This window comes from Rattus rattus, chromosome 9, assembly GCF_011064425.1.
Source record: "Rattus rattus isolate New Zealand chromosome 9, Rrattus_CSIRO_v1, whole genome shotgun sequence".
Taxonomy (NCBI): Eukaryota; Metazoa; Chordata; class Mammalia; order Rodentia; family Muridae; genus Rattus; species Rattus rattus.
The window spans coordinates 64,711,108-64,731,018 of NC_046162.1; the positions used below are offsets into that span (position 1 = coordinate 64,711,108).

A 19,911-nucleotide genomic window follows, 5' to 3' on the forward strand; every position below is an offset into this window, starting at 1 on the left:
CTGGTGGAGGTGTGTCAACAGGGGCAGGCTTAGGGGTACAGAGCCTTGCTCCACTCCCGGTCTCTCTTTGCTTCGTGTTTGTAGTTGAGGCTATGATCTGTCAGCTTCCTGCCCTGGCCATGGGGCCTCTCTGCTACCATCTCTCTCTGCTCTGCTAGACTCCTATCTTCCTGGAGCCACAGCCTGGGCAAACCTTCCTTCTGTGTTTCTCTTGGCCCTGTTCTTTTATCACTGTAACAGAAAAGTAACTGTTGCAGCCACTGAGCAGTCTCTTCCGGGAGAGCAACTTAGCTTTGGCCCTGTTCTTTTATCACTGTAACAGAAAAGAAACTGTTGCAGCCACTGAGCAGTCGCTTCCGGGAGAGCAATTTAGCTTAGCTTTACTTTGCTAAGAATGAGGCTCAGTGCTTAAACTAGTGGCTTCGGTTCCTGGGAGCAGACCAAAGGGGCCAAGTACCCGCTCTCATCTCTACAGTCAGATGGATGGCCACCAGGACCCCTGGTTTCATTGCCCTAATCTCTCTGACGGAGAGAATATGGACTCATAAATAAATAGCACCACCCCCAAGCCAGCCAAGTCAAGCCGATAAAGGCTAGGGATGCTAAGGGCCACAGGAACCGGATCCTTCAGCCAAGCAGAGGGAACCTTCCTGTGTGTATCCAGGGTCCTGAACCCCCAAACTACGCAGCCAGATCACACTGGCTTCTTTATTCTTTTGCTCAGAGGCCCAAGAGAAACCTGGTTCTCCAAGCTGCCCCCCCCCGGCCCCCCGCACGTTGGTCTGGCATTCTGGAAGGAAGCACCTGTAAGGCAAACCCAGAGGTCTGCAGGTCGCGGTAGAGGCTGGCTGCCCAGCTCCCTGGCTAGTGAGCCCCCAGGGAAGGTACCTCCTCCTGCAGGCTGTGGCAGCGTGTGGCGGCCAGCTCCTTCTCCCGAAGCGCGTTGCTGTAGTGCAGTGACAGGTTCAGCATCTCGTCCTTCAGCTTCAGGACCTCGTGGAAGTGGGTGCTGACCTCACGCTTCATGCGTCCATGGTCGACCTCCAGCTGGCGCAGACCCTCTGCGTGGGCCTCAGCCAAGCCCAGGCGTTCCTTCAGCTGCTGGCATCTCCGGAGCAGAACCTCCTTCTGTGCCTTCTCCTGGGCCAGCTCCTCCTGCAGGCTGCTAATGGCCCCGGCCAGACACTCGGTCAGCTTGGATGTCTCCATGAGACCTGCAGACGGGTGATCATTTCTCTCTGTCACCTTGGGAGACCCTGCATTCTCCTCCAGCCCTGGTCCCGCCCCCACCCCATGAGCTAGCTGACTGCATTCAAAGTTAGCAATTTCCATGGAACTCCAAGGAAAACACAGCAGAGACGGAAGTCTCCCGACAGAACTCACATGAATGTGTCTTTCGCACCGACCCAGAACAGATGGCTTATTAGCTGCTGCTTTGAGTTCCCCCAAATCTTTCAACAGCTCCCTGGGAAAGGCCAGAGTCTGTCAGCTCCTGAGCACCACCGTACATCCCACCATGCAGGCTAAGCCCTTTTTTTTTTTTTTTTTAAAGTTTTTTTTTTTTTATTTGTATGAGTACACTGTAGCTGTTTTTATATACACAGAAGAGGGCATCGGATCCCATTACAGATGGTTGTAAGGCATCACATGGTTGCTGGGAACTGAACTCAGGACCTCTGGAAGAGCAGTCAGTGCTCTTAACCGCTGAGCCATCTCTCCAGCCCCCAGGCTAAACCTTTCGTGCTTTCCTGGCAGAAGTCTTGGCTTCCCTGCCCCTGGCCCTGGGAAGAGAGACACTAGACCTCCCCTTAAGCAGCATGAATGTCAGCCCTTCACTTCTGGAGTGCATGGCGGCCCTCTGTCCCCAGAGTCTCCTCATAGAAGGTGGGCCTTGAAGCACCCAAGTCCTGTGGCTTCTTCTTCCCTCCCCTCTCCCAGTGCAGTGAGTTGGGATGGTGCCAGGCCCAGGGCCAGAGACCATAACGGGGAGGAAGTGCTGTATTAGTGGGCTCTGATCTGGCTCTCACCGCTGAAGGTGCTGAAGTCAATGTCAGACTGTAGCCCAGTGACCAGGGTGTAGACATCAGGGTTGTGGAACTTCAGGCTTTCCAGGAAGGCGATGGCTCCATTCTTCCCTCGGGCCTTCAGCAGATCCAGCAAGTGCCCTTGAGAGAGAGAGAGAGAGAGAGAGAGAGAGAGAGAGAGAGAGAGAGAGAGAGAGAGAGATACAGCCTGAGCCACCAAAGCGTGTGGAGAGGAGAGCTGGGGGTTGGAGTCCTCTGGGTTCCCTATCTTTATCCATGCATCACCAACTTGAGGCAAGAGCTGTATTAGTTGGATCCCTATGAGGGGCAAGAAAACGTTCTTCCATGGGCTGGGTATAAAGGGACATGAGCACACGCATAGTCTTACAATCCTGAGCGCTCGCCGTCTTCTCTGTCTCTCTGTCTCTCGCTCTCTCCTCCTTTCTCTGTCTCTCTCTTGGTCTCTCCCTCTCTCTGACTCTGTCTCTTTCTCTGTCTCTCTGCCTCTGTCTCTCTTTGTCTTTCTATCTCTCTCTCCTGTGTATGTGTGTGTGTGTTTGTGTGCATGATTGTGTGTGCCTGTATGTCTGTGTGTATATGTGCATGTGTATGTTGCATGTATACACATATGCATGTGTGTATGTATGTGCATGTGTGTCTATGTGCATGTGTGTTGCATGTGTATATGTGTACACATGTGCATGATGTATGTGTGTGTGCATGTGTGTGTATGTATAGAGAGCACCAGCCTTTTTACAGATCAATCTCTTTTATACTCTAAAGCAGCGTGTATACGCTGTGACATCAATACTTGCCACCTGTCACCTGGTCTCTATGGCCTACGTTTGCAGCGAGCATTTTGTCAACTTTGTCAACAGTGCTTCACCCTCTAACCTCCAGTGGCCTCGGTCACTTCCGAGTGAGAAGATACTGCCTTCCAGGCCAGAAGAACGAATTGCAAAGACATCCCCAAGATACAGCGCCCCTCCCCCCAATCCTACCAGTACTGGTTAGCTTTGTCAACCCAAGACACTAGAGTCATCGGGGAAGAGGGAATGTCACGTAAGGAAGTGTCCCCATCATGCTGGCCTGTCGGCAAGCCTGCAGCACATTGTCCTGATTAATGATGGATGTAAAAGGGCCTAGACCACTGTGGATGAAGCCACCTCTGGCAAGTGGTCCTAGGTATATAAGAAAGGTGTCTGGAGAGATGGCTCAGAGGTTGAGAGCACTGACTGCTCTTCCAGAGGTCCTGAGTTCAATTCCCAGCAACCACATGGTGGCTCATAACCATCTGTAATGGGATCTGGTGCCCTCTTCCATAGACGGATGTATATGTAGCAGGGTACTCATATATATATAAAATAATGAAACAAAATTTAAGGAAGGAAGGAAAGAATGGGGAGCGAGCCATTGAGTAGCATCACCCATGGCCTCTGCTTCCGTTCCTGCCTTGGCCACCATCAACGTTCGACTGTGGTTCAGATGTATAAACCTAATAAACCCTTTCCTCCCTGAGTTGCTCTTGGTCATGGTCATGGTGTTTATCACAGCAACAGACGTCAAGCTAAGACAGTGCCTGTATGAGTTTTTCCTTTTGGACAAATGATCTTTGTAGATGTGATTAGGTGATCGATCGCAGGTCAGACTGTCCTGAGACTTGGGGTGCAGCTCAGTTGGTAGCACGCTCATGCAGCATGCACAGAGCCCTGGGTTCGGTCACCCAGAAGTGGCTCACACCTGTCGTCCTGGAGCACATAGCAAGTGCTCATCCTCAGACACATAGCAAGTGTACATGAGACAACATCTCTATCAAAAAATCAGATTTAAGACTGGAAAGAGCCACATTCCAATTCCAAGTGTGCTTACAAGGAGAGGAAATGTGTGCACACCACAATGCCACAATGCCTGGGTTTGCTTTGTGTATGCTGGCAAGGTTTCTACAAATAGAGCTACGTCCCCCCCCCTTTTTTTTTTTGGTTCTTTTTTTCAGAGCTGGGGACCGAACCCAGAGCCTTGTGCTTCCTAGGCAAGTGCTCTACCACTGAGCTAAATCCCCAACCCTTTCCCCTTTTTTTGATAGGGTCCCACACTGCAGTCTCTACTGGCTTCGAACTTAGCAATCCTCCTTTCTCAGTCACTGCGAATGTTAGGGTAACACGCATACCCACCCTTGGTGTTGAAGCTTTCCCCCAGCCCCACGGCTGCAGCACAAACCTTGTTGGGCTGCGGGGCAGGGAGAGCCCAGCTGTGACCCCAGTATCTTGAGGAGGGGTTAATGGCTATGGACTCACCAACTCTCATGGCACTGTTGGTGAAGCGGGAGCTGTGGAGGATCTCCTCCTCGTCCAGCTGGCCCAGCACCTTGGCCTGGCGCAGGTAGGGGGTGAGCCGGCTGGGACAGATGCTCTGCACGATCCTGCATCGGTGACTCTCCAGCATATCCCAGAGCATCTCCTCATCCAGAGCAGTCAGCGTGGAATCCATGCGGCACAGTTCGGCCATACCTGGACTCCGAGAGGCCAGGATAGGGGCGCAATCGAAGACTGTGCTCGGGCGTTCGACCGAGGCCAGGGAGTTTTTCTGCTCTAGCCTTCTTGGCTCCACACTGCTGGCGGAGAAACAACATCCAACTCAGAGAGTCAGAGGAACACCCTGTAGCAATGCAGGAACACCCTGTAGCAATGCTAGGCTCACTTCCCACTCCCTGTCCCCACCCCCACCCCTCACCTCTGGCAGGCAGAGAACCTCACCTGGTGTCAGTAAACCACATTAGTCATCACTGCTCATAGCCCGGGGACTTCACTAACCCAAGGTGACAATAAAAGCTGGTTAGGATCTGGGAGCACAAGCTCCAGTATTCATCCTCAGCAACACACATGCACACACATGCGTACATATGCACACACACATGCATGGCAAACATACACACATGCACGCACATGCATACACATGCACACACACACATGCATGGCAAACATACACACACATGCAGGCACACCCATACACATGCACACACATACACATGCACACACACACACACACGCTCACACACATGCATGGCAAACATACACACATGCTTGCACACACACTAAACACACACACACACACACACACACACACACACACACACACACACACACAAAGTGGGGAGAAAAGAAAGAAAGGTTAAGAAACTGTCCTGGAACCAACTTTAGAGTTGGACACTGTGTCCAGCAGATGGTGGTACTGCTGCTGTTCTAAGGGCAGAAAGGATCTCATGGGGACAGGGCTGGCCAGAGTGCCTACTCAGGACTGATTTGGCCAGTCTGGAGCAGAGGGAGGCTCACGGTGGCTGCATAAAAGGCATGCACAGTCTGGGTCTTGTCAAGCAAGCAAAAAGCCACCAGCTTTCAGACCAAGGAGGGAGCTGGGAAGGGCTCCCCACTTCAGAGTCCCCCCCCCCAGTCTTTAGCCATTTTATAATGATTGCTACAGTGCCTGCAGTAGCCGGCTTCTGCCTCTGTGGAAGATCAAACCACGAGCACCATGCACTTAAAGCCGATACTCCGTGGATGAACGCTGGCCACTCTAGGTTTCTGCATCGCACATACAGCCCTACCGACATCCCTGTGAGTCTCCAAGCACAGGTAGGAGCAGACTCAGGTTCACAGAGTGTCATGGCTCTGATTCTTTTCATCTGACCCTGTGCTGTGCCCCGCAGATGCCCCCAAACCACGGCAAGTCAAGCTTGGTGGTTTATAACAAACAGAAAGTGATGGCTGGGACGTCCTGTCTCCGTGAACAACTCCCAGTTCACCTGGGGCAGCTAATCTTGATCACGGGCTTGACCGAACTCAGACTCGTCTAAAAAATAAATTTCCATGCGTGTCCGTCGGCTGCCGTCCCAGACTGAGTGAAGAGGGGGAGGCCGGCTGCATCTCTCTGCTTCCTGTCTGTGGATGCAGTGTGAGCGGATCTTGTCCCCCCCGGCACGCATCCCACAAGTGAAAGACCGATCCCCTAAACCACGAGCTCAGGTGACCTGTTTCTTCACAGCAACAAGAGGGCTCCAGCAAGTTACTCACCAGAGGTGCCCAGAGTTGCTTCTTCGGGGCCTCCTTGTAGCTGGCTGGAGTCTGGTGTCTCCCAGTCTGGCTGGTGCACGGCCAATGGCTCTTTCTCCACAGGCTGTGGTGGGCAGGGCCAGACGGGAAGGGCTGCGAAGTTACTTCAAACCATGTGACCTGCTCCAAAACTCAAAGTCCAGCGCCAAAGACTGTAGCGAGCGGGAAGAGAAACAATAAAAGACCGGGTTCAGAAATTGATGCAGACACCTCTGACTCACGCCTTCCTCGGTTCCTTAGAGGAAGCAGGTTCTGGATAGAGCCTGAGAACTATGCCACGCTAGAGAGAACAAGCAGGTGTCATGGTTATTTCACAGCCTGGTCAGCAATCGGGCTCCATGAACACCCTTCCCTTGAACTTCCTCATGCAGAGAGAACTCTGGAGAGTAGGTGGGCAGGCCAGAGCCATCACAAGGAGCAGGGTCATGTGGGGATGAGCAGAGAGCAGTCACAAGCTCCACCAGCCCACTCTTGGGTTTTTGTTAACAGCTGAGCTGAGCTGAGCTTGGGAAGTAAGGTGCTTCAGGTCCCATCCCCAAAGGACCTGTGAGCGTGGGCTTGTCAGAAATCGGCGAGCGCTCTAGAGTGACTTTCAAGAAGGAGAGGAGAGGTAAGAAGTGAGACTTGGGGTTGCTAGCAACACAGAGACTCACGAAAGCACGGAGCAGCCATTCCCAGAGTGACCTCAGATACATCTGGACCTTGGAGGTCAGAAACACCTGTAGTTTGGAGCTACAGCCTGGACCATACTAGACACATACGGCAAGGAGGTTTGGAAGAGCCCAGGCCCTGGGGTGCCTGGTCTCTGTCGGCATGATAGTCATGGACACATCCCGAGGGACTCTTGTGCACCCAATGTTTGCACGGTGTTTATCTCCACATCTGAACAGGGTCGGGAGTAGCCCAAAGAGCTCGGCAAAGAGAGAAAATAAAGCCAGGCTCGGTGGCCTTTTTATTCTAACATTTAGGAGGGTAGAAACAGGTAAGATCTCTGTGAGTTCAAAGCCAGCCTGGTCTACATAGCAAGTTCCGGGCCAGCCACAGTTGACATAGTGAGACCTTGTTAAATTATGTTTTAAAAAAAAGTTAAATTATGTTACATTAAAAAGGGAGAAAGAGAGTGCTGGAGAGATGGATCAGTGGTTAAAGAGCACTGTCTGCTCTTCCAAAGGACCTGGGTTCAATTCCCAGCAACCACACAGCAGCTCACAACGGTCTGTGATTCCAGTTCCAAGGGATCTGACACCTCACACCAGTGCACATAAAATAAAATAAAATCTTTTTTTAAAAAAAATTATAGAAAATGACCTGACTCGACTGCGGGCTGAGGAGACACACAAGGGAAGTGATTGTTACCGCAGGTGCCAGATTGTTTGACCCGGGACACCCCACCCCCCACCCCCACGCCATTCAGTCTGAGAAGAACCTTCAAGCAGCACCAGGGCTTCGAACGAAGAGAGGAAGATGTCCGGCTCATCCAGGAGCAGCACCTCACTGAGATCCCAATGGTTATAGATCGATATAAGGGTGAGAAGCAGCTGCCCGTCCTGGACAAGACCAAGTTCCTTGTACCCGATCACGTGAATATGAGCCATCAAGATAATTAGAAGGCACCTGCAGCTCAGGGCTAACCAAACCTTCCTCCTCCTGACGAGTGGGCACAGCATGGTGAGTGTGTCCACGCCCATCTCTGAAGTATACCAGAGCGAGTGAGATGAGGACAGCTTCCCGTACATGGTCTATGCCTCCCGGGAGACGTTCGGGACAGCACTGGCTGTGTCAGACAAGGACAACGTCTAATGTTCGTTAAGCCCTTACCAAGGCAAAAGGGGACATTACCAGTGGAAGCTGGTCAGCTCACCACCCACAGATCAGCACGTAAGCACCCACACAGGGTATTAGGAGCTGTTTATCAGCCAGAAACCGAGCGCCATGCAAGTGCATTCAGCTCAGAAACTCATCCAAACTAGGCTATCCTGTGTTCAAACTTTTTTTTTTTTTTTTTTTCTTTTTTTTTTCGGACCTGGGGACCGAACCCAGGGCCTTGTGCTTCCTAGGCAAGCGCCTTCCCACTGAGCTAAATCCCCAACCCCTTCAAACTTTAGAAGTTTAAAAATAAAATACTTTGCATCCTAAAAAAAAAATTATAGAAAATAGCCAAGCAACGGGCCCAGCACAGGGCCAGGAACCCCATGCACCAGAAGCCAGTTCTGAGACTGGCTGGGGGAATCTCCAGTACCCCTACATTCCATCCAACGTGCTTCGGGAAAGACACCAAAGCCACTAAACTGTGCACCAGAATGGGTGAATTATGGGGCTTGCAAAAATAGGGTCAGTAAGGCTGCTAATTAGGAAGGAAGGAAGGGAGGAAGGAAGGAAGGGAGGAGGAAGGAAGGAAAGAAAGAAGGAAAGAAGCTGGGTGGTGGTGCACACCTTTAATCTCAGCAGAGGCAGAGACGGGCAGGTCTCTAAGTTTGAGGCCAGCTTGGTCTACAGAGTGAGTTCCAGAACACCCAGGACTATACAGAGAAACTGTTGTCTTAAAACCTACAGAGAGAGAGAGGGAGGAAGGGGGAGAGAGAGAGAGAGAAAGAGAGAGGGGGGAGGGAGGGAGGGAGGGGAGGGGGAGGGAGGGAGGAGAGAGAGAGAGAGAGAGAGAGAGAGAGAGAGAGAGAGAGAGAGATGCCACAGCTATCTGTGACCCGTGCTCAGCCCAGCCTAGTCTCCAGTCCCAGACAGGGTCCAGGAAGAGGGCGGGGCTTGAGGAGCTCCCTCCCGTGAACTGGCCAGTTCTGCAATCTGAAGCTAGGGACTACTGTGTTCAGTGTGTGGGAGACCAGCAACCTCCCCACCTTCTCCCCACTTCTGCTCCCCTCTGTTCTTCCTCCCTCCTGTCCTCTGTCTCTCCCCACCACCTCCCCTTCTTCTCTCTTCCTCCACCCTCTCTCCCTTCTTTTCCTGGGCAGGGTCTTCACCAGCCTGGCCCCTTCCCACCCACGCCTGGTTCTTCTTGTGCCAGACCATGACCTCTGCCTGGGTAGGGACTATGTGTGTCTGTCCTCAGGACCCTGGCCCCAGCCTCTTCTTTCTCATTCTTTGTAGCAGAATCTCAGATCCCTTCACCTGACCAGAGACACCCCAGGATTACCTGCACTGACTGCCTCTGGGGGGTTTCCCCTTACCTGTTCTTACATGTCAGGAGCACGAGTGAACACAGCTACCTCATGTCAGTTTCAAATGCAACATGTGAAACTAGGACAAATGATTGTAGCACACAGTGGAACCAATGATGGCAGCACACAGTGGGACCAACGACGGCAGCACACAGTGGGACCAACGACAGCAGCACACAGTGGGGCAGATATGGGGAAACCTTCTACTGGGACCCTTCCAAGTCAAACCCCACATAGCTTTTCAATCATTTGAAGGGGTAAATTATTTTAAATCATTTAAAGCTGGTAAAGGCAGAAAGACTGTGTATGGGTTGTCCTCTGACCTCCACACCAGTGTCCCTCTTCCCCAGTAAGTAGGTAAATAGATAAAAAGGTAGGTAAATAGATAAGTAGGTAAATAGATAAAAAATAGATAAAAAGGGGGGGAAAATTAGTTGAAAGGGACAGGGAGGGGGGAAGCAGCTGTAAAGTCAGAAAAAGGGAAATGAACGGAGAGACAGTTTGGGGCGTGTCCGGCTGCCCTGAAACCAGCCCAGAGCTCCTCAGTACCAGGACTGGAAGGTCCCAGGGCAGAGAGGCCTGAATCCTCCTGCTCCCTGCCCACCGGGTGGAGTCTACCTCACTGCCTCTTCGGCAGTGTCTCCACCAAGGGAGACATTTCCTTTCTAGATGTTTGTCTCAGCTCCAAAAGGAGGTGTTCTCACTAACATGTGCCGGTGTCTCGGAGGATGCTGGCTACGGTGGGGAAAGTTCTGGAAAAGTCACAAGAGAGGAGATGGTTGCCCAGAACTGCCCTAGTCGGGAAAATGTCACTGACAGGACAGGATTCCTTTCCTTCCCACACAGCGTACAAGTGCAGAGTGTGTTTCTCCAGGTCTCTCCAGAGACATTCACCTAAACTCAGAGCCTGACCGGACCTGAACTGCGGAGGCAGACATTGTAGGCGTCCCTGAATGGTGACCTTTCCCTGGCAGGATCAACAGCTCTGTGATTGAATTGGCACCAAATGACCCCAGAACAAGGGTTCATTGGATATTAATTTATTTGTATCAAACCACACTTACGTTATTCACCATTAAATCACTACATCAGGACTCAGATGCCGGCAGATACTGACAGCCACACTGCAGCCTGCAGCTGACACTCGTGTGTTCCAGACACCTGGGCCTCTGGGAGGTCGGTGGCTGGAGAAAAAGGGTGCTGAGGTCTCTGAGGGTTTCTGGAGCCTTCCAGGACCTGGTTCCAGTGGCTACAGAGACTCTGGGAACATCAGCTAATAAGACAGCCTCCCTCCCCATCCCCCGCCATAGGCACAACCCTTGAGCTGACCCAGCCACTGATGAGGTGAATTAAAGAGTCAGGGCTCTCCAAACCCTAGTTCTGCCCCAGACCTCTGGATCCCCAAACCTAGTCAAAGATGGGGATGTAAGTGACTCAGCCAAGCAGTCCCTCAAGGCCACTCTGGGTGGCCCCTATTGATCAGCAAAGGGCAGTTCATAGAGCTGGAGAACTAGGTAGCATTTGCCAGGTAGGGGCTGCAACCCAGAACTTAGGAGGTGGGAGCTGGAAGAGTGGGAGTTCTAGGCCAGCCTGGGCTACATAGCAAGTTTGAGGCTAATCTGGGTTACATGAGACTCTGTCACAAAATCGAACACAAAAGACAACAAAAACCCAAATCAGGAGAGCATTGCTTGGGACTGGGGTGCAGCTCAATAGGGGAACACTTACTGAGTGTGAGCGTGAAGCCCTGGGGCACGCACACACACTCACACACACACTCACACACACTCTCATATACAAACCCACTCTCACACACACACACACTCTCACATACAAACCCACTCACACACACACACATACTCTCATATACAAACCCACACACACACACACTCTCATATACAAACCTACTCACACACACACACTCTCTCTCTCTTTCTCATACACAAACTCACTCACACACACTCACACACACACTTCATATACAAACCCACTCATATGCACACACACACACACACTCACACACACACTCTCATACACAAATTCACTCACACACACTCACATGGGAGATGAGCTGGGTGTGACCCCAGCTGCTTGGGAAGCACCCTCGACCTTAAGCCTGTGCAGCAGAGCAAGACTTGATCTCAGAAAACAAACAGAAAGTGGGGCTGGGTTTATAAGGTTAGGTAGGGGTGAGTCCGAATGAGAAAGAAAATCTGGCATCCTCGGAGTAGCCTTAGTTCTCTAGAATCTTCTCAACCTGCCCAACACTAGAGTAGCCTTCCTGAATGCATCCTCCTCCTCTTAGGAGACCCCTCCCGACAGTCAGCCTTCTCAGAACCCAGACTCAGCCTCTTGCTTTGTCTGATAGGAAAAACACCTCCCTCTCTCTCTCTCTCTCTCTCTCTCTCTCTCTCTCTCTCTCTCTCTCTCTCTCTCTCATACACACACACACACACATACTCTCTCTCATAAATACACATACACTCTCTTACACATGATTACACACATATACATTCTCTTAAACACACATATACACACACCCTTATAAATACACATACTTTCTCTTTCTCATGCACACATATGCACACACTTATACATGAGCACACATTCTCTCTTATACACACACATACACAACACACATTCTCTCGTGCACACATATACAAATTCTCTTACATGTGAGCACACACATATACACTCTCTTGTACACACACTCTCTCATGCACTGTCTTACACATGAACACACATACTCTCTTTTTTTTTTTTTTTTTTTTTTTTTTTTTGGAACTGGGGACCCAACCCAGGGCCTTGCGCTTTGCTAGGCAAGCGCCTACCACTGAGCTAAATCCCCAACCCCACATACTCTCTCTTAAACACACACACACACACACACACACACACACACACACACACACCCTTTCACCCACACATATACGCACTCTAACACATGAGTGTGCGCTCCCTACAGTCTGGGCAGAAGGTTCAAACACGTGGCAGACAAATGTAGCCGCCAAGGAGAGGGTCACCAAGCCAAGAGGGAAGGACGGTCCTTCGTATTCTTCTGCTCAAATCCAGTCCCTTAGTCCCAGAAATATCAGTGGGAATCCACCCGGCTGATGACAGGCCTGACTCACAGTAGCCCTCCAGACACCTGCTTTCCCCTCCATCCAACCTCGGCAACCTGAAGGTGTGGCCGTAAACCCCAGCATTCCTTCCTCCTGTCCCAGCCCCTTGGCTCTCTGTGGGAATGCAGCAGCCGGAGAAGGTTCTGGCACTTTAATCAAACACAATGAGACAAACTGTTTCCTTCATTTCCCCGGAAACCAGGCACCCATCTCCACTGTTAGTGAGGGAGATGACAGCCCCTCCTTGCCTCAGAACAGCGGGGGGCCCTGTCCTGACCTGTCCGTTGTCCTGACCTGTCCACAGTCCCCTTGGCATGCTGACTGGTTCTGGTGGGACAGACTCTGCATTTGCCTTCCTGTCCTGTAGCAGTGATGGTCCGAGGTTCAGTCTCAGGCTGGGCTGAACAGCATCTGAGGAGCAGGTTTGACGGGCACAGTCATCTGGGAGCTTCCCACAGAAGCAGGCCCTTATATACAGGGCTTGGGTGCAAAGGTGAAGGGGCAGCGCGTTCCCTCCTCCCGTGTCCTGTCTGATTGGCTGATGTGAGAGTCGTCGTCTCCTGTTGAGAGATGCCAGGTATCTGGTCTCCCCACGGAGGGCCGTGATAGAGGGTGTGGTGGCGGCCAGGAGAATCCTCCCTCCTTTGTGAGCAGTCAGCCCGGTTCATCGGCCTCTACTCTTGGAAAGAACCTAGTAGGGTGACGATGACTTACGGGCCTTCCTCGTTCCCATAATCAATTACAGGACTTGCATAAGGATTCCAGCAGGCCCATTAAAGGTCAACATTTCATAAGGGGACCTGGGTTGTGACAAAAGCGACTCTTTCTGGAGTCGGATTGCTTTGCCTGCCTGGCATCCTTACATCTGCATCCATAGTCCTTACCTTCTGCGCAGTGGCTCTTAGACCCCACCCACTGCCAGCACTCAATGAAGCAGGGGTCTAAGAGCTTAGGCAGGACCCAAGCACTCCCTCTGGTGTGCGGGCATGTAAGAGTGCAGTGCCCAGCCTGCAGTGCTGGTGGGGTACCTGCTGACAGCCCACACCTCTCTCCTTTAGGTATGCAGACCTCCTTCCAAGTCGGAGCCTCCAGGCTCACTCCCACCCCAGCCTTTGCACCTGCTGTCCCCGCTGCCAAGAACTTCCCTCACCTCCTTCTGATGCCACTCGAGGCCCAGCTTCCCATAAAAAAGGCCCTTCCAGGCCTTTCTATTTTAGACCGCAGGCTTCCCGTCTGGGCCCTCCCTCCCCCTTGGCCTGTTTCACTTGTCCGCCCTGATCTATTTTGCGGTCTGGATTTTTTTTTTTTGTCTCCCCCACGGTACATGACAAACAGTTCTTGTCTTTCTTGTTCTCCGTTCAGCCCCACCCCTAGGGCAGTTGCATAAATATTGCCTGAGTGAATGGATAAAACTGTGTCAGGTTTGCAGACGCTGATCGGGGTGGAAGGATGTTCAGGCCGTTGTCTGGGTGGGAGGACCTTAGGAATTTCCATATGGACAGGTGGGGGTTGCTCCCCCAGGTCACAGGCTAATCCCCCTGGTGGGGAAAAGTCCGCAGCTACTTTGTGGCTCAGGATCACAAGAGTCAAACAGCAATTCCGTCACCACCTCCTGGGCAGGTTGAGCCCTCTGGCCTCAGGCTTCTCACATCTCCACTTAAAATGTCCCTGCCTCATGTAGGAAGGCTCATCTCACTGAGGCTTGGGGATAAAAAAATAGGTAGTTCAGTGGGACACAAGGGACTGCTCTATGCCACGGGAAAGAGGGGACCCCTAAGTCTCCGCCCTTAAAAACCACGGAGGCTGGCTGGAGAGACGGCTCAACAGTTAACAGCACTGACTGCTCTTCCAGAGGTCCTGAGTTCCATTCTCCCCACAACCACGTGGTAGCTCACAGCCATCTCTAATGAGATCTGTGCCCTCTGCTGGCCCGCAGGCACACATGTAGGCAGGACACTGTATATTTAATAAATCTTAATACCCACAGAGGCCAGGCGTGGTGGCACAGGCCTGTAGTTCCTGGTACTCAGGAGGCAGAGTGAGGAGGATCGTGAATTCCACACGAGAGTGGCGGTGGGGGTCGGGGGGAGGTAGGGTTAGGGTTAGGGTTAGGGTTAGGGTTAGGGTTAGGGTTAGGGTTAGGGTTAGGGTTAGGGTTAGGGTTAGGGGTAGGGTTAGGGTTATGGTTAGGGTTAGGGTTAGGGTTAGGGTTAGGGTTAGGGTTAGGGTTAGGGTTAGGGTTAGGGTTATGGTTAGGGTTAGGGTTAGGGGTTAGGGTTTAAAGTTAGGGTTTCATGTGGTTGGGTTGACTATGCGGGGCTTTCGGGTGGCAGCTCCAAGGAGCAGCGGACAGTAACCCACTCTTCCCCTCCCTCCGTGGACTTGACTTCCTGCCTTGCCACACTTGCTGCACTGGCACCCGGTGGTGGGCAAGGAGTCGGATGCCACCACACCCTGCCTGATCAGGCGTCTTCTGGCTGAGCGTTGAGAAACTGTTGTTGGCAATAGGTTGGGTAAAGTCCTGGAATTCTCGTGCCCGTGAGCAGTGAGCACGAAGAGGCAGGGCTCTCGGTGTTTGTGACAGGCCAAACCTCCGTGTAACCCTGCCTGGACTCTTCTTCTACCTGCTGCTCTGCAGGCCCTGGTATGTCTGATCTTTCCTCTCCCAGGGAAGTCCACTTGGCCAGTTTGTTCACTCGTGCAAATATGGTGATTCCAAGGCCTACTCAAGCCTTTGTGGGCAGAGAACATTACAAAGTGTGCAATCTTGCCCAGAGTTGCCCTCTGCCTGACCTGGGACTAGCTTCTGTTCCTTGTCCATTCTGATCACCACCACCATAAGCCACACTGTCAAGGTGCTAGCTGCTTTCAGTCTGCCTCGCCCACCTTGAACGTTGCTTCAGGGTGTCAGAAACTGTCTTCCTGCTCCTGGAAGTGACTCCCACTTGCCATCCTGAGGGATACTGGTAACTACTGGGGATGTGCTCTGAGGCATTCAGCGGCAAGAAGTTGGGAGTTTCTGCTTTGTGTCTGTAGCTCCTCGAGTCCAAAGAGGTCTTCTTTTTATGGTTTCTGTCTTTCAGGCTTTTGTTGTATTTTGAGACAGGTTATTATGTGTGGTTCTGGCTGGCCTGGGACTCAGTAGTAAGCTGAGAATGGTCTTGAACTTGGAACTCCTGCCTCTGCCCGAAGCACCAGGGATCACAGGGTGCCCTGCGCCACCACACAAAGCATGTTTGGTCGTGTGTGTGTGTGTGTGTGTATGTGTGTGTGCGCGCGCGTGCGTGCATGTGCATGTGCATGTGCATGTGTGTGGGCTCCCTCACTCCCAAAGCCCAGGCTGGTCAGGAACTCCTCTTCCTCCTGTTTCAGTCTCCTGAGTGCCAGGGACTACAGGCATGTGCCATCATGCCGGGCCTCTGTCTTTAAGGGTGGAGACTTAGGGGTCCCCTCTTTCCTGGGCATGGAGCAGTCCCTTGTGTCCCACTGAACTACCTATTTTCTCTCCACAAGCCTCAGTGAGATGAGCCTTCCTACATGAGGCAGGGGCATTTTAAGTGGAGATGTGAGAAACCTGAGGGAGAGGGTTCGACCTGCCCAAGAGGTGGTGATGGTCTTGCTGTTTGACTCTTGTGATCCTGGCAGAGTGGCTGTGGACTTTTCCTCACCAGGGGGCCTAGCCTGTGACCTGGGGGAACAGATGGAAATTCCTATGGTCCTCCCACCCAGGCGGGGGACTGAACATCCTTCCATGTGGATCAACATCTGCTTCAGCGGGAACCAGGTGCCAGGCGAAGCTTTATTTCTTCACCCAGACAATACTCACGCAACTGTTTTAAGCTGCCCTCACCCCACTTTCCACACCCCGTTTTCCCTCACCCTGCTTACCACACAGGGAAACTCTGTGCCAGCAGCTCCTGCTGCACCCCCTCACTTATTCCTAGCGCAAGGCCCCACAGTCCCCCGTCTTGTGACCCAGAAATCTTGGTAATCCTGACAGCCCCACCCAGCCTAGGCAACTATCAGCTGTGTAAACGTCCATCTGAAATTTCCACAGAATCAGATGGCAGCCACAGCCAACACCCCTCTCTTCAGAGCTTCAGCATCTCCTTCCCATCTCTGTGCAGCATGGATCCCCTTTCCCGGTCAAGGATCAGCAGCCGTTCCAGGCCCTGCCCCATCTGGAGAGGGCGCTGTGGCGATCACGGTCTGGGAGCCTGAAGGTGCCGCAGCCCTTCTCACTTCTTGCTCACTCGCTTTGTCCGTGCTCACACTCACTGCCTCTTCCCTTCACTCCTTCCCTGGGCGTGACTATGAACACCTCCTCTCAAGTCAGGCCACATTTCCCTCCGGCCACCAAGTGAAACCGGAACCTCAGTAACTCAGTCCACTTCGTCTGTTTCGTTTACATCACAGTAACTATACACAATTATCTCATTTGTTTGTGAGATAATTTTCGTGAGTCTTGCCCTTCTCTGGAATAGACACACAATGAAGGCAATTGACCCTTACCTCCAGCCCAGGACTGGAAATGTTTCCAGTACATGACTGGGGCAGGGCAGCTTACTGTGTACCTGTCTTTGTGTGTGGGACCCCAAGCCTGCAGAGGGCACCAGGAGTCCGTGCAGCAAGTTGAAGTCAAGGGGTGCTAGGCAGGGTACCTGGGCTCCTGCTAGGTGGGTTTGGGAAATGGTCATGGGTGGGAATGCTAGCAGGAAGCAATCCTTTGGGGACAACCCTTTGGATTCCCTCCTGTCTAATGTTGCCATCCTGACTCCTGGAGCTGGGTTGGTGCAGATGGGCTCCTGAGCACACTTTAGCATTGTCCCATTCCCCCCAAATCCCACATGACCTTGCCATGTTCCTGCTCAGCTAGACTATGTCTGTATTCCTCCTCCTTCCCCTGTATGTGAATAGCGAGCAAGCTGGCAGCTGGTTACTTACATTAAGGAGACTGGGAAGTTGACTAGATATACCCATGCCTTTTAAATTAAGCACACCCCCAAATACAAGTGTGTAGTCAATTCGATCGATGCTAACGGGAGAGGGTACCGAGACCAAAAATTGTGGGTCTAACCATCTTTGTCACCGGAGACTTCTTCCCTTGAGAGGCCAAGGTGTCTGGGGCTCCAGAGCCCAGGTACTTATAAGCAGGATAAAGCCGTTGGAATATAAACTTGAGTTGGACTAATTGTTCCCTTGCTGAAAAAGTAGACTGAGCCTATCTTTCCGTCCGTAAAATAGATAAAGAAAGACATTCACCAGCACCCTCTGTTTCTAATGGTGGTTGAGATTTATAAGAATCAAATTAGCTGGGTGTGGTGCCACACAACTTTGATCCCAGTACTCTGGAGGCAGAGGCAGGAAGGTCTCTGTGAGTTCAGGGCTGACTGGGTCTACAAAGTGAGTTTCACAGAGAAACTGTGTCTCAAAAAAATTAATCTGTCAGCTTAAGCACTGGAATTGTAGATTGTCAAACAGGGCTGTCAGTTGCATGCCTGGGTGTATGTGCACATGCATACAGGTGGTTTTTGAGGTCAGAAGAGGGCATCAGGTCCCCTGGAAATGGTTGTAAGTTTCGTGAAAGGGGTGCTGGGAACTGAATCTGGGTTCTCTGCAAGACCAGTAAGTGCCCTTAACCACTGAAGCAGCTCTCCAGCCCTTACTGTAGTTCGTTTTTATAAAGATATGTCTTCACCTATGCCATTCTGGCCTCAAACCTTGGGTGTTTCTGCCTCCGCCACCCAAGTGCTGGGGTCACAGGGTATACACTACCACCTTAGTCCAGATTGTTGCTTTTAAGTAGATACTTATGCATAAAATACAATGTAACCAAGTTGATCAGATACTTTGAACAGGCAAGTGACAAAGGCATACTATTCATAACTGATTGGATTACAGCTGCTTGCTGATGATAAAGAGAACCAGGGTCTTCAAATTACTTGGGTACTGTGAGAAACTATAGCAAGCCGGGAAGATGGCTCATGGGTTAAGGGAGGGCTGGCTATGCAAGCTTGATGACCTGAGTGAGTTTGATCCTGGAACCCATATAAAGGTAGGAGGGAAGAACATGCTACACAACTGTCCCCCGACCTCCATACCTGCTCTGTAGCATGGGCCTGCCCACTCGCATACACCATACGAACACACACTAATACATGCGGATACACGCAGACACAATAAACAAAAAGATATGTGAGCAGAGTGGTCCAATTAAGAATACAATAACACCTTTCTCTAGTTGTTACATCTGATGAAATAAAAGAAACAGTGAGATGAAACAGCATTTTAAATAGTAACCACAAGCTGTAATTACTCATTTCAACAGACAGTATGAAATGGAAACTTTACATTCTTTTCTTGGGATGTCATTAAAATCCCTGTGTCTTTTAAAGCCAAGATTGCAAAACAACCCTTAGAGTCAGGCTTGCAAAAAAACAAAACAAAAAACGTCATGAGCACGTGGACTAAATCCTCATTGAGTGAGAAGGCACGAGAACTGGAACTCGGCCAATTCTATGCCTTTAGTGTTCTGATTAATACCACATGTATTATATGGTTTATCTGGTCTGGACAAATCCTGATACCAGAGCGGGAGCTGAGCTCTCAAAGAGAAGGCAGTAATAAAGAACTTGTTTTAACATGGGTACATTGCAACCCACAACTTCTCCATGAAAAGATCTGGTTATAACTAAACTTATCGACATGAGTCTTTCATAGTAGCTTTTAAAGACTTGTTTGAGTATTTGTGTATTTGCGTGTGTGTACACACCACGAGTGTGGCCCCCACAAAGGCTGGAAGCACTGGATCGCCTGGAGCTGGAATATACAGGCTGTGTGAGTCACACGGTCTAAGTGGCTGGAACACAATCAAGGTTCTCTGGAAGAAGAGTAACAGCCCTTAACAGTTTAGTCATCTTTCCTCAAAAGCAGAAAAAAAAGAAAGAGGCCACATGCAAATGAAGTTTTGCTAGAACTCGGGTTACGACTCGAAATTACAGAGGTCCTGGGATCCACTCTCACAAACAGAAAGACATGCCCCAAGTAGCAAGGCCCTTTTGGAGCCTGCGTTGAAAATCAGGATCCTCCAGAGTGACTGGGGTCACCACGCCGGGTCAGAGGCTCTGAAGGATTCTCGGATGTGATGGCAGCTTGGGCGTCCCCTGCTCTCCTAGGCAAAAAACATCTACCCACTCTGTCTCCACCGATCCCTCCCATCCATCACCCCCGGAGAGCAGCTTGATTCTCCCGGGTCGCCACGCTATGGTTGCCATGGCAACGCAGTCAGCAGCGAAGGAGCGCGGAGCCCAAAGGATAGTGCCATCTTCCTTTGCTCGGTACCTTCAGGGACACCCTGGGATCCCTCTTGCTCCTCCCTGAGACCCACATCCCTATCCCAAGTAGGCTGCAGACACCCAGAAGAGAAAAGAGTACGCAGAGTTACGGACATCCAGAGACTGCCAGCCCTGTCCCTCGCCGAATCCCG

General features: G+C 51.4%; 1 protein-coding gene, 1 long non-coding RNA gene and 1 pseudogene across 13 annotated transcripts in view; 1 reads left to right on the forward strand and 2 right to left on the reverse strand.

Moving 5' to 3' along the window:
- The window catches only part of Card14 (caspase recruitment domain family member 14), a 28,944-nt gene extending 22,662 nt beyond the window's left edge, over positions 1-6,282 (reverse strand). For 7 of the 12 annotated variants that reach the window (XR_004389030.1, XM_032912231.1, XM_032912228.1 and 4 more), the window contains exons 1-3: positions 4,319-4,885; positions 2,028-2,165; positions 889-1,214 (exon numbers count right to left, since the gene is read on the reverse strand). Coding sequence is in view for 11 of the 12 variants with exons in the window: in XM_032912231.1 (XP_032768122.1) it covers positions 889-1,214; positions 2,028-2,165; positions 4,319-4,529 (675 nt within the window). In the remaining variant the exon portion in view is untranslated. Of the gene's footprint in view, positions 1-888; positions 1,215-1,383; positions 1,466-2,027; positions 2,166-4,318; positions 4,886-6,091 lie in introns of those variants that run through there. The other 5 variants (XM_032912226.1, XM_032912224.1, XM_032912225.1 and 2 more) reach the window with 5 other exon arrangements.
- A 661-nt stretch (positions 6,283-6,943) lies between these two features.
- On the forward strand, positions 6,944-7,930 carry LOC116910338 (annotated as a pseudogene).
- Positions 7,931-18,621: 10,691 nt separating this feature from the next.
- LOC116909048 lies at positions 18,622-19,908 on the reverse strand. The gene is made up of 2 exons (XR_004389046.1): positions 19,767-19,908; positions 18,622-19,305 (listed from the first exon to the last, which is right to left on the reverse strand). It is a non-coding gene; the product is annotated as an uncharacterized LOC116909048 (long non-coding RNA).
- Positions 19,909-19,911: the final 3 nt, after the last annotated feature.